We start from the raw sequence: 11,979 nt of genomic DNA, 5'->3' as shown, positions 1-11,979 counted from the left end.
AACCACACGAGCAGCTGCATCTGTTTTGAACATTTATTTCAAGTTTGAAGTGTCTTATTTAATGGCACCAGTTACAAGGGACTATTGGAGAGAAACAATATTTTATACTGACTTGTACAGAAGGTTACCTACAGTACAAACATTGGTTTTGGAATGGATCAGACTGAACAAGAACTGGATTTGGCACATGGATATATATATATATAGATATGTATATATACTTGTATATTTAACATAATTAAACAGCAATCTCTGATCTGAGGATAGAATGAGGCAGACTAGAGAACACGCCACCAGACATGGATATGCATATACACTCATTGACGTGTATGCACAGTTGTGTGAAGGTCTGTACTGGGAGCGAGCAAAGGGCAAAAAGCAGAGCAAGCCGTCTTGGGTTCGTTTCATTAAACCCTTGGTGCGAAAAGCACCATTCACAATGTGACAGGGGCTCTGGCCAGGAAGGAAATCAAGCCAATTAAGAACAAACCACCTAATTGTGGTCAGGTAAGTTGGTTTATGTGATTGCAACAGAAATCTTAAATTCTGATATATTTTTTTAGCTGTTTTAGCTAATAATGACTCAGATATGTAGACAACATAACACGTCACAGTAAAGTGCAGTCCAGTAGAATTAAAAAAAAGCAACCTCAGGCATGAAACTTAAGATCTTTTTGTTACAGCCTTCATAACAATCGATCAAAGGTTTACAGAAATCTGGTGGTTGGCTGTCATATGAAATTGCATTTTAAATCCATGCAGCTTCTGTTACTGGGTTAATTCTCATCACGTATATTTTACTTTTACTAAAATTCATGTTTCATCTTCCACTGCAACCACATTTTTTTTTCAAAAAGTACAAACAAGCCAATTTTCCTTATGAACCATAAATGACAGATTTCAACAATGTCGCTTCTTGTCATCTCCCATGAAGTAAAGTAACTGCAGAAAATGTAAACGTGGCACCGCGACTGCAATGTAATGTCAAGTTTGTCACAGGAAACAGGCTTGCAAAGAGTTTTGCCTGCCTGTTGAACACTAGAGTCTAAGACAGAGCTGAAAGTGTTTTTCCCCTCTTGGTTTGGGAGATTTAAGGATGGAGAAGTCTGTAGCCGAAAGAGATGTTGCGCCTCTCTGTCTCCATTCCTTCATCTTTGCCACTTTGGTAAACTGCAGAGTGAGGATCCAGGCACAGGGAGCAATGTTTTGCTTAACAGTGAAACAACAGAAAACAGCAGAACAAACATCCACACAAGAGGTCTCTAAAGAAAATGCCATTTTAGAAACTGATTACTGATTGCAAAGGTAACTGAGCGTCTAAGCGTTTGAGTCCAAGCATTGTTGTTCGAGTGAGCACAACAGCAAATTGGGGGAATAAATTTGACTCATCAAACATTAGTCATCATTAGATCTTAGTATACATGTTTTTCATACTTTTTGCTCTTACAGCTGTTTATTGCTTCATGAATAATGCTGCCTTCTTCTTTTTTTTTTTTTTTTTTTTTAATTGTTGCATGTTCAGAGAGACCGCTTAAGCTACATAATGCTGAAAGATGTAAAAGGAACACTTTTAAAAAGAGATGTCTACAACAATGCAGCCTGGCTGGACTAAAGGGTCATACTGACCTCAGTGAAAAAGTAATAAATATGAAGTATGAAAGTACACAAAAAAAGTCAACCCACCCGCCCCGCTCCACCCCCTGGTAGGAAAAAATGTGCTTTTTTTTTTCTTTTCTTCACATAAATAAGCTCCTACATCAACAGATTTCTTGCTAGTGTTGCTGTATTGATTCCATGTTTCCTTTTAGCATTGTGCTGAGAAATGTCAGTGCTGTTACCTCCACCAGAGATAACTATGGCCTGTGAAAGACAATTAGCCAAAGGAGTGGATCCAGCCACAATGCCAGCGTGCAAGCTACTCTGTCTGCAGTCAGGCCGTAGCCGAGGACTTATATGCTCAGATTACACAGGAGCAAACAAATCAAGTAGCACCATCAAGCCTTTAGTGGAGCAGCTGCAGGAGGGGGTGTTTAAAAAAAAAAAAAAAGAAAATAAAGAAGAAAAGAAAACATTAACCCTGTACAGCCGTTGATCAGCCTTCAATTTCGAATTTACATGGTAATTAATCCTTCAGAACTTCTCTACATCTCTTTCTGGTCACCCCTCTCACTTCTCCTCCTTCTCTGCTTTAGTCTGTCCAAGCCTCCACTCCATCACCACGAATCTTGCTTCCACTCCTACATAATGACACACTAACACATACACCTGCACTCGGTGCAGGAGGTAGACACGCAATACAACCCCCCCAATTTTAACCAGAATCCAGCAGCCACGACAGTTATTGCTCCCTTGAGCTGTGAGACAGAAGAGCCTCAAGCATGACCAAGACACCAAGGGGCAGATGTTATCTGATATAAACCTCCAGATAAAGAAAAGATTCCTGTATGCAGTCTGTCTCCACCAAAGTCGAGATTTCTGGTTTCACATTAGTTAATTCTAGATTAAATTATTGTTTCAGTGTGATTTTCCTTAATCTGACCAACAGATACTGTATTTATAAATGCAGAGAAAAGATAATTATTGCATTAATAGTAGCTAATTTTATGCAATATTCATTTATCAAAACAGTCTCCCAGTTTTTTTTTTTAAATGTTAAATTTTTAAGAATGTCAAATTACTTTGTGTGTTTGTTTTTTTAAGAGGACCTTTTATATCCTTAAGAGTAGCTTTGCATGAAAAACAGCTTAAAATAATTATTGTTTACCTCATTCTGTGCTTTAGTGCAGCCCTTCAGCTTATCTTCTGTCTGAAATGAGCCATTTTAGCTCCTCCACTCCATCAGGTGAGTGGTGGTTATGTGCGCACACAACCAGCACTGTGTGCCTAAACATGACCATATTAGGGACATCCGCTCTTACTGACATCATGCAGGTCCAAGGGTCCAAAAAAAACAAAACAAAACAAAAAATCAAACTGTCAGCAGCCTGAAGCCTGAGCTTCTGTCTCACATGGATTATTTGCACATTTGTATACTCAACTATCTTAAACATGAGAATCCAGCATATATATATTTAAATATCAAAAAAAAAAAAGAGAAAAGCCTAACAGGTCCCCTTTAACGTAGATCCAGTCAGTCAGGCTCCGTCACCTCTCCAATTCTTCAAGTAAATTAAGATATGATAAAGTTATGAAAGTCGGACATATGTTTTTGAATTATTTAGTATTGGTGGTACAATGACATTCCAGATTTAATTCAATCTAAATGGTCATTAAAGTTACACACACTCTGCTGGTGGAGTGATGGGAGGCATGATTAGTGTTGAGTGGATCTGGATAAAAGCCCTGTTTTTTGTTGTTTTTTTTTTTGTTTTTTTTTGTTGTTTTTTCTTTTTTTCTTTTTTAGACCTCCTTCCATCTTTCCATAAATGCTTCTGACCTTACAGCACTAAAAAAGGTATAATTTAATCTCAATAACAAAATAACATTTCAGTTCTGTTAAAATATACATGGAAAACGTGTCAATATATATTAGGAAACAAACTAATTTGTACAAAAAGTACAGTATTACTCTTATTCTAACAATATTAATAATATAGTCAGAGCAAGGTTGATATGAAACCAAAATAAATCAAGAATTCTTCATACAAAGAAATCATTGAAATTCATCGAATTTCAACGTGATGAAAAAAAAAGCAAATCAAATTAAAATGAAGAAATAACAAAAGAACTGAACCAACGAGCACATTCAAAGTTCTTAATTATTAAAACCACGTCAGCATTGCACATCTACCTAGACTATCATCTACTGGTGCCAGTGAATCTTTGCTCATTGTGAGCGTTTTTCTAACCACGTCTGACACTACTGGGAAAATAACACTACAGGTATTGGTACTTATTTCACCGTATCCTTATAAAGTGTTAGAAAATAACCTTGCGAACCTTGTATACAAATGTATACTGAAGTCTAACTGTGTCTTAAGCTATCGATAATTTCTATATTCCCAAAAAAACCTCATTAACCACACTTTCTGTTTTCCCTTCCACACGCCTTCACTATTATTCCCTTCAAACTGCTTTGTTTTGTCTAATGAGGTTAATCTGCTGCCGACTTCTGATGGGGATGAATTGATATCAAGAGCTATTACACCACTTTGACTCATGTATGGTTCACAGCAGAAGGCCCTTTGACTCTGACGTGACTCACTTCCATCTTTTACTGACAAAATCAACATCCTTGATCACCATTCACGACCCCTTCTTCTGCTAATCGTGTTTAAAAGCAGTAAATAAGAAACGAAGGCAACGTTCATCTGTTGCGACAAAAAAAACATCTTCTGTTCCGGTAAAAGGAACTGTTTAAAATCCTTTAGTTCTTTGCTTTTCTCTTTAATTTTTTTTCCTTTGTTTTATTTGAAAAAATAAAATACCTGAAATGGCTTAAAATTAAAAAAAAAAAAAAAAAGCAGAAAAAAGGTGTCCTGGCTTTTGTAGAAAAAAAAAAGGAAAAAAGAACAACGTAAGCGAAACGAGGAGGGGGTTGGGTGGGTGAGGGCAACTTAAAGTGGAGGAGGGGGAGAGAGATCCTGGCCCGGTGTTACCAGGAGTGGTCCAAGCTGTATGTCTGTCTGCAGGAGGAGGATGAGAGAAGCAGGGTTCATGGTTGGGACGAGGCTGCCCTCCATCACTCCGGAGTCCTAACCGTCTTGTCAGACCCCCGAACAGGTTTATGGACTCTACGACCTCACTCTCACTTGTTAATGAGCAACCCGCCCACCCAGCGGAGCTTGCAGGCAAACCACCGCCTGAGGGGACAAAAGTATTCGTAATGGAACTGCTCAAATTCGGGGGTCTGGCGGATATCAGTTAAAAATGCAATGTCAAGGTCTGACTCGGTGAGGATGATGAGGAGGAGGAGCAACACAAAGAGGAGTCCAATGGTCACAAGGAGCAAACGGAGGACACTTAAGACAAACTTATTCACCTGTTCCACCTCGCTGAGGGCTGAGTCCCCCCCTGCGCCCTCCTGTGCAGATCTACTGTCCGCACCAAAATCACCCCGTTCCCCATACATAGGGGTGCCCGCTTCCGACTCCTTTTCCTCCTCAATGCTGCAGGGCGCTCCATTGATTTGGCGTGATACGGCTAGTTCCATGCTGTGCTCAGCCACCGGCGTGGGCAGGACGCTGTCAGAGGGGCTGTAGGCCTCGTCAGAGATGACTGCCATCCCCTCGCTGGTATCTGCGACCTGGCTCCGGGAGCGTGGTATAAAGGATTCCCCGTGGGACACTGAACGCACCGGTGTAGAGTGGGCACTGTCACGCAAGGACTCCAGACCTGCAGAGGAGTTCAAAGAGGAAATAAAACAAGGGAATCACATGAAGTAGGAAATATTACACACATTTTAGACATAAAGAACTTATATAAACTTGGCTATAAAGGGGCTTTATGATAGTCTCAAAGTTATTCACGATTGTGCCACTATTTTATACAAATTTTCAAACCTGCCTGTCTCTCCAAGTTTTGATTGGTCTTTTTAACTGAAATTAGTGCAAACCACAGCACAGAGACAGCACTCCCCAGAGTGATATCTGTTGGATGCTGCTGATGCTTGTAAATCCTATTTTAGTTTTATTAGATCTGAGCGCTACATTTGACACTGTGACTCACTGCATTTTACTGAATGGTCTCCAACATTAGGTTGGCATCTCTGGTACAGTCAGTTTTAAGGTGGTTTTATTCTTATTTATAGGATAACTCTTTTAGTGTTGACATTGGCAAATCACAGTCATCCTTAATGAAAATGACCTGTGGAGTACCTCAGGGATCTGTCCTCGGCCCTCTCCTGTTTTTTCTTTCTCTACATGTTATCCCTGGAATAGATCATCCATAGTTTTCACATCTATCTTCTTCCTCACATTTGTTTTAATTTAACTGTTTTTTGAATTATAATTTTCTTTATTCCTCACCGTTAACCTCATTGAGCTGTGAGTATTCCTACACCTAATATGTTTTAACTTTTAACTCCTCTTAAATGTTTTAATTACTTTTTCTTTACTTGTTCTTGTTGTTCTTCTTCTTCTTGCTCTTGTTACTATTAAAGTGAGTGGTCACTTATACTTTCCATCTAATGAGGCACTCACACACACCCTTTACTGTAGTTCTGGTACTGTTGAAAGGTTTCTGTTTGACCAGCAGAGGTCTGTTACGACGTGCAGACACACAGGCTCCACTTTGAGAGCTGAAATTTGATCACGCTTTCTCCACAGTCAAGCAGTTAATGTGAATCATTTTAGATAGTCTGTATTGTCCCAGGGGGAGATGTGTTTTCACAAGTCTGTCTACACAAACTATAGAAATAACCATGGCCAACATATCATATGGATCCTCCTCTCCACCCAGTGTGCATTAACACAAATGAGCACTAATAAAGTTTGTTTGTTCTGCTCTTTGAAATTCCAATATTGCCAACATTACTAACATACTCATTTTGAATCCAATCCAAATGTAATGTATATATCCTTCAACAACAAAGCAAATAACTCACACGGGCTCTTACACAAAGAGGGTTGGAGAGTGCCGTAGAAGGGTATCAACCCAACAGCAGGAGCGGTATCTTCTCATTTCGGTGACAAGGCCCAGAAGGACCACTGGCAGAGCAATACAAAATGAACTTAAAACAGGCTACTCATATATTACTGCATATTTCAGACTCTATGAGGGTGGCATGAGGTCCAGACCTCCTTTAGTGGCACCTGGTTGTTGCCTCCCCACTGCACCTGCTGTCTCTTTTATTTGCACCAAAAGCAGAATTTAAAATGGTTTTTGTTTCCTAACTGGACAGACTGATATCCCCGAAGTTTAACTGACTTCGTGTTATACTGATCGACTATGGTTTTCTACTAATGATCGACTCCTACTGTGTGTTTATTATTTTCTTTCAACCCACCATTTCTGGGTCAAAATCACTAATCTGCTACACATTTAATGTTGCCATAGTCACACACTTGAGTTTTTTCTATTCTTGTTTTGATTTCATTTCAATTCTACTCATATTGAGGTTCAACTCTGATTTTGAATTTTGGTTCTTATCTGTGTAAGTTTTTGTGTTATTCTAGTGATATTTTTCTTTTTTTGTGATATCATTTTATTTCTTTCAGTTCTTGTCTTGATTTTATTATTATCCCAGTATCCCCAGCGTATCTGTTTTTTCACCTGTTATTTATGGTTTCCTCCTGTGTTCTGCCCTCACCTGTGTCCTGTGGTTCATTCATATGTTGTGCGTGCTTCCTCTTTGCTTGCTGCGCTGTTTCTTTGGATTAGGTTTTACTTTTATTTACCTTGCTTGTGTGTGAGCCATACACTCGCTCCTAACGATTATCCCTGACAAAATGAATCTTTATGGAATATATGACCAATGTTTTTTTTCCCGGAAAGACAGTTATGCATTTATTTACACAAATGCCTTGTTTAAAAAGAGAATGTAAATATTGAAAGGAAATAAAAAAAAGAGAGGAATGGCATGCAAAACACACTGGAATCAATCAAGTGACATTACATTTACAGTATGTGCCCTTGCTATTAGAGTATTAGAAGACCCCAAAACAAACGTCTCTGACCAGAAGTGCCATAAGGCAGAGCTGCTACTTGACTAAAAACACTATCATCCCATAGTGTTACAAGCAACTATTGAACAGAGGTTCAAAGACGAGCCAGATATACAGTACTGCAGCTGAACTGGTCATAGTACAGTACAAGAGAGGCACAGTATAGATGTCAGTGAAGACGAGCTGTTGAGATCTTTGCTGACGTAATCACATTCCCCACAGTGTCAAAGCAGCAACATTACACCTTTACTATAAAGAGAAGGGATTAAAATTCAGCTTTTGATGAGGAAGCACAACACGAAAAGGACTTTTTAAAAACTGTAAGAAAGTAGGGCAGATTATGCCCGGCACCTAAGCCTCTGCGGACATGAAACTTAAGTCAAGTGAAAAGAAAGCAGCATAAAGGCTGTGTGAATGTCAGCAGCTATCTTTACTCAGAGTAGATCTGTCTCAGCTTATCCTGTGTTCTGCTTACAGCAGCGAGCCAGTGAGTAGAAAATGTGTTTGCCATTTGTATCTGCCATATTTAGAGCTCTAAATTTTGAACACTCTAGCATAATAAAACTTTTACAGAAACCACACACACCACATTATCGTGCTGTACTTTTGAAATATGACAACAGCGACTTAAATTTGCCTGTCCAATAAGCTGGAAGCGCAGAAGACCACAGGAATTGTATCACTTTCACCTCGCTCAGGAGGCAGAGACTAATTTAGAATAGAGAACCAGCCAGTCCATGTAAAGCACACTCCTGGCTGGTTCTGTGGTGAGTTTACCTGGAGGATTGCTGGGCTGAACGGAAGGTAGCGAAGCGCCAGAAAGAGGGGTAATCTTGGCAGACCCCTGCGGCCCAGTCAGGGCAGGGTAGAGGGGCAGGACGCCCAGGGCCTTCCCCAGCAGTCGAGGCCCCAGGCTCAGCACACGAACTTTCACATCCCGGTAGCAATGATTGATCATACGCAGGTGGACATTCACCCGTGTGGTGATGCGGATCAGACACTTCACCATGGCTGCAGCGTGCGCGTGCTTATCCTGTCCTTATGGTCCCTTTCCAGAGTCCAGGCCACAGGGTGTGTTTGTGTTAGGCCGAAGGGTTCTGCTTTAGTTGCGGAGGTGAAAGAGTGGGTTCCTACACCAGTACTACAATCACTAGCATTGGCCTGGCCTGGTTTGGCCCCACCCAACCCAGTGACATAAATGGAGTAAAAGACCCAGGTTATTTTCAGCTGGCGTATTAATACCTCTGCAAGTCACCCAGTCAGCACACACACTGGTGGGTGGGTAAGGAGGGGTGCGGGGAGCTTTCTTCAACCCACAGCAAAACACCCTCTAAGACGGTACACCTGCTTCTGACCTCTGAGTCCACTGAGTGGTGGTATGTACTTGAAAGCCAGGGAGGCAGACCAGGTCTAACCCTAACCCACAAAAGGGGTGTACACCTGCTGTGTCCATCTCAGATAACAGAAACACTCAAGCCACCTGTTCAGGGCCAGCAGACCTGCAGGTGGGCTGAATAAGTGACTTTAGCTGCCACAGTGTTGGCACAACATGTGGTCAAACATACACACATCTCAAAAATGCTGCACTGAAGTGAGGTACGCTGACTGACGCACACACTTGCAGCATGTCCCACCAGCATGGACTGCTCCAAACAGCTCTAGTTACATCATGTGCTTGTGTGTACAAGCGTTTTTTGTTTTTTTTTTCTCAAGAAGAGGAGGATCTCACCCATAAGATCGAGATTAGATCTTCTTATTGACGATTTCAAATTTTGCGTGTCAGTTATTCAAGTGAACAGCCCCTGGCACTTGGTACGGTAATAGTGTGGAACTCAGTTCTTACCCTCCATGATAGATATGTGCACAGCTCTCCGACGCGTGCGCGGTACGCTGCTGAGCCGCGGCCCGTGGGTGATGGATGGACAACTTCTGCTAGGCACGAGGCCAGCCCTGCAGAGACAAACACAGACAGGAATGCGTAAACATCTGAGCTGTGAGTGAAGGTACTGTGGCCAGTAGGCGCTGCTGATATAAAGACATCTACAGTAGCTTGGTTCCTAAGAAAATGGAGGAAATTAAAGAAAATTGTGATCAAACATTCTGACCTCTCCTGAGTTCATAACTCTACCTGTGTATTTCTGGAGGTTCGCGTTTGATTTTGGCACTCTGCTCCATCACCTCTTTTGCCACTCGCCCACTGTTATAAAGCACAGAGACGATGCTCAGGATGAGTTCCACATACACGCACACTCACACGCACAAAACCATTCACCCACCACGGTCTCACCCAATGCTATGAAAGCTATAACTGCAGTGGATGAGTATAGTAGATGAGCATCATGATTGATTTTGTCCTGGTGAATTCAGCAGTTTGTAACTGAATTACACCCAGTAAGACAAATGCACACACAGACTTCTTGGCAAAAAATATAAAAACAATGATCATGGTTTGCCCTTTAAAAGTGAACTCAACATTTAACTGACTCGAGTGTTTTGGCATCGCCATCTTGTCACTGAGAAACTGAGGTCAATCTAAAAGTAGCCATGCTTTTAAGCATACACACTCCTTTGTTTTCTAAATGGGATTATAATTTACAAAATGAACATGATGTTGTATTAACCAAGACTTAAAACCAGTGATTAAGACAATAAATGCATTATGAAAATGTTTATAAAGGTCATAAATTAAGAAGTAGGCTTTTCTGTAAACTTGATACTTTTTGTTGTTTTTTTGCAACTAGAGGAGTGTCATGCTTTCTGGTCATGAGAAAAAAATTGAAATGCCATTTTAAAGGCACTTCCTCATTGGCTTTCCTTTGCAGACCCAGAAGTTCTCTATGACTGCTTTATCACATTCCTTCAGCTGTATTTATGCAGACAGGTTTAAGTTTATCTTCTTAGAGTTTAAGATTTTCTGCTATGGCCAAAAAGCTTCCTTATTGCTGGTGTAAGGAGCTTTACTAATAACTTTTCAAAAGAAGATTTAAACAGAACAATGTTTGCAAAAAGAGACAAATTTTAAATGTAATTTTTCATTACAAACTAAAGAGTCAGTAATCTTAAATCGATATCTGAAAACCAGTATAAACAAAAATACAAGAATTATAATTAGATTAATGTAGACAGGAGTAATAAACTAGACTCTTTGGCCACTTAATTAGGTACACCTGTTCAACTTTTCAAATGCAAATATCTAAATTCACTGCATTTAGGCATGTAGGCATGGTCAAGACTGAGCATAGGAATGGGAAAGAAAGGGGATTTAGGTGACTTTGAATGCTGTTGGTGCTAGACGGGCTGATCTACTGGGATTTTCCCACACAACCATCTCTAGGGTTTACAGAGAATGGATTAAAAGAGAGAAAATACCCAGTGAGCATCAGTTCTCCAGTGAAAAAGTCCTATTGATGTCAGAGGACAGTGGCCAGACTGCTTCGAGCCAATAGGAAGGCAACAGTAGCTCAAATAACCACTCGTTACAAGCAAAGTATAAAAAAAGAGCATCTCTGAATGCACATCACAATGTTGAAGCAGATGGGTACAGCAGCAGAAAAACCACACAGGGGGCCACTCCTGTCAACTAATAACAGGAAACTGAGGCTACAGTTTGGGCAGGCTCAGAACAGACAACTGGAAAAACATTGCCTGGTCTGATCAGTCTCAATGTCTCATGTGACATTTAGCAGGTAGATTCAGAATTTGGTGTAAACAACATGAAAATATTAATTCATCCTGCCGTGTATCAACAGGACAGTGGTGTAATGTTGTGGGGGGTATTCATTTTAAGCCCCGTGGTACTTATTAAGTATCATTTAAACCTTATTTCCAATGTTTCCAGCACCTTATTGAATCTGCCATGAAGATTTAAAACAGAAGCAAAAGGGAATCAAACCCGCTACTAGCACAGTGTACCTAATAAAGTGGCTGGCAAGTATCTAAATATTCCGTAATTTTTATGTCGTAATATAGATTTAAAACAGATAAAAAGAAAAAAACGTGTCATGACATCAGTCCCCTTCATTTCCCCCTCTGTGTCCTCTGTCTCGGTAGGTGTCAGTCCTTTCCTCCAGGCAAAGGTACCCTGACTTTAAAGCACAGAAGGCCAGGAGGGCCAAGTCTTCTGGGAACACTTCTCTCCACTCCAGCTGGGGGTTTTCTGCAGTGTCCTCCCCTCCCTGTCATCAGTCATATTGCCTTGTCGTGTACTCTACCTGTAGCGGAAACGGCTGCCCTTGAAGAATAGGTTGCTGCTGGACACAGTGCGAACCTGACTTGACTTCTCAAGCCTGATGGAAAAAGGAAAAGAAGAGAAAAACAAAACAAAAAAGTAAAAGTAAAGAAGTATTCAATCAAAGACAGCAAGAAGGAAAGTAAT

The 11,979-nt window shown here is 40.6% G+C and overlaps 1 protein-coding gene across 4 annotated transcripts in view; it reads right to left on the bottom strand.

Annotated features, from left to right (window-relative positions):
• Nucleotides 1–15: 15 nt before the first annotated feature.
• LOC134631397 (FERM domain-containing protein 5) overlaps nucleotides 16–11,979 on the bottom strand; it is a 68,932-nt gene continuing 56,968 nt past the window's right edge. For 2 of the 4 annotated variants that reach the window (XM_063479683.1, XM_063479684.1), the window contains exons 11-14: nucleotides 11,816–11,890; nucleotides 9,733–9,801; nucleotides 9,448–9,554; nucleotides 16–5,334 (exon numbers count right to left, since the gene is read on the bottom strand). In XM_063479683.1, coding sequence (XP_063335753.1) covers nucleotides 4,748–5,334; nucleotides 9,448–9,554; nucleotides 9,733–9,801; nucleotides 11,816–11,890 — 838 coding nt within the window. In that variant the 3' untranslated portion in view covers nucleotides 16–4,747. The remainder of the gene's footprint in view (nucleotides 5,335–9,447; nucleotides 9,555–9,732; nucleotides 9,802–11,815; nucleotides 11,891–11,979) is intronic. The other 2 variants (XM_063479687.1, XM_063479686.1) reach the window with 2 other exon arrangements.

The sequence above is a fragment of the Pelmatolapia mariae genome, linkage group LG7 (genome assembly GCF_036321145.2).
Source record: "Pelmatolapia mariae isolate MD_Pm_ZW linkage group LG7, Pm_UMD_F_2, whole genome shotgun sequence".
In the NCBI taxonomy this organism is placed as follows: domain Eukaryota; kingdom Metazoa; phylum Chordata; class Actinopteri; order Cichliformes; family Cichlidae; genus Pelmatolapia; species Pelmatolapia mariae.
The sequence above is the reverse complement of the archived record's forward strand: the minus strand, read 5'-3'. Positions and strand labels throughout refer to the sequence as shown.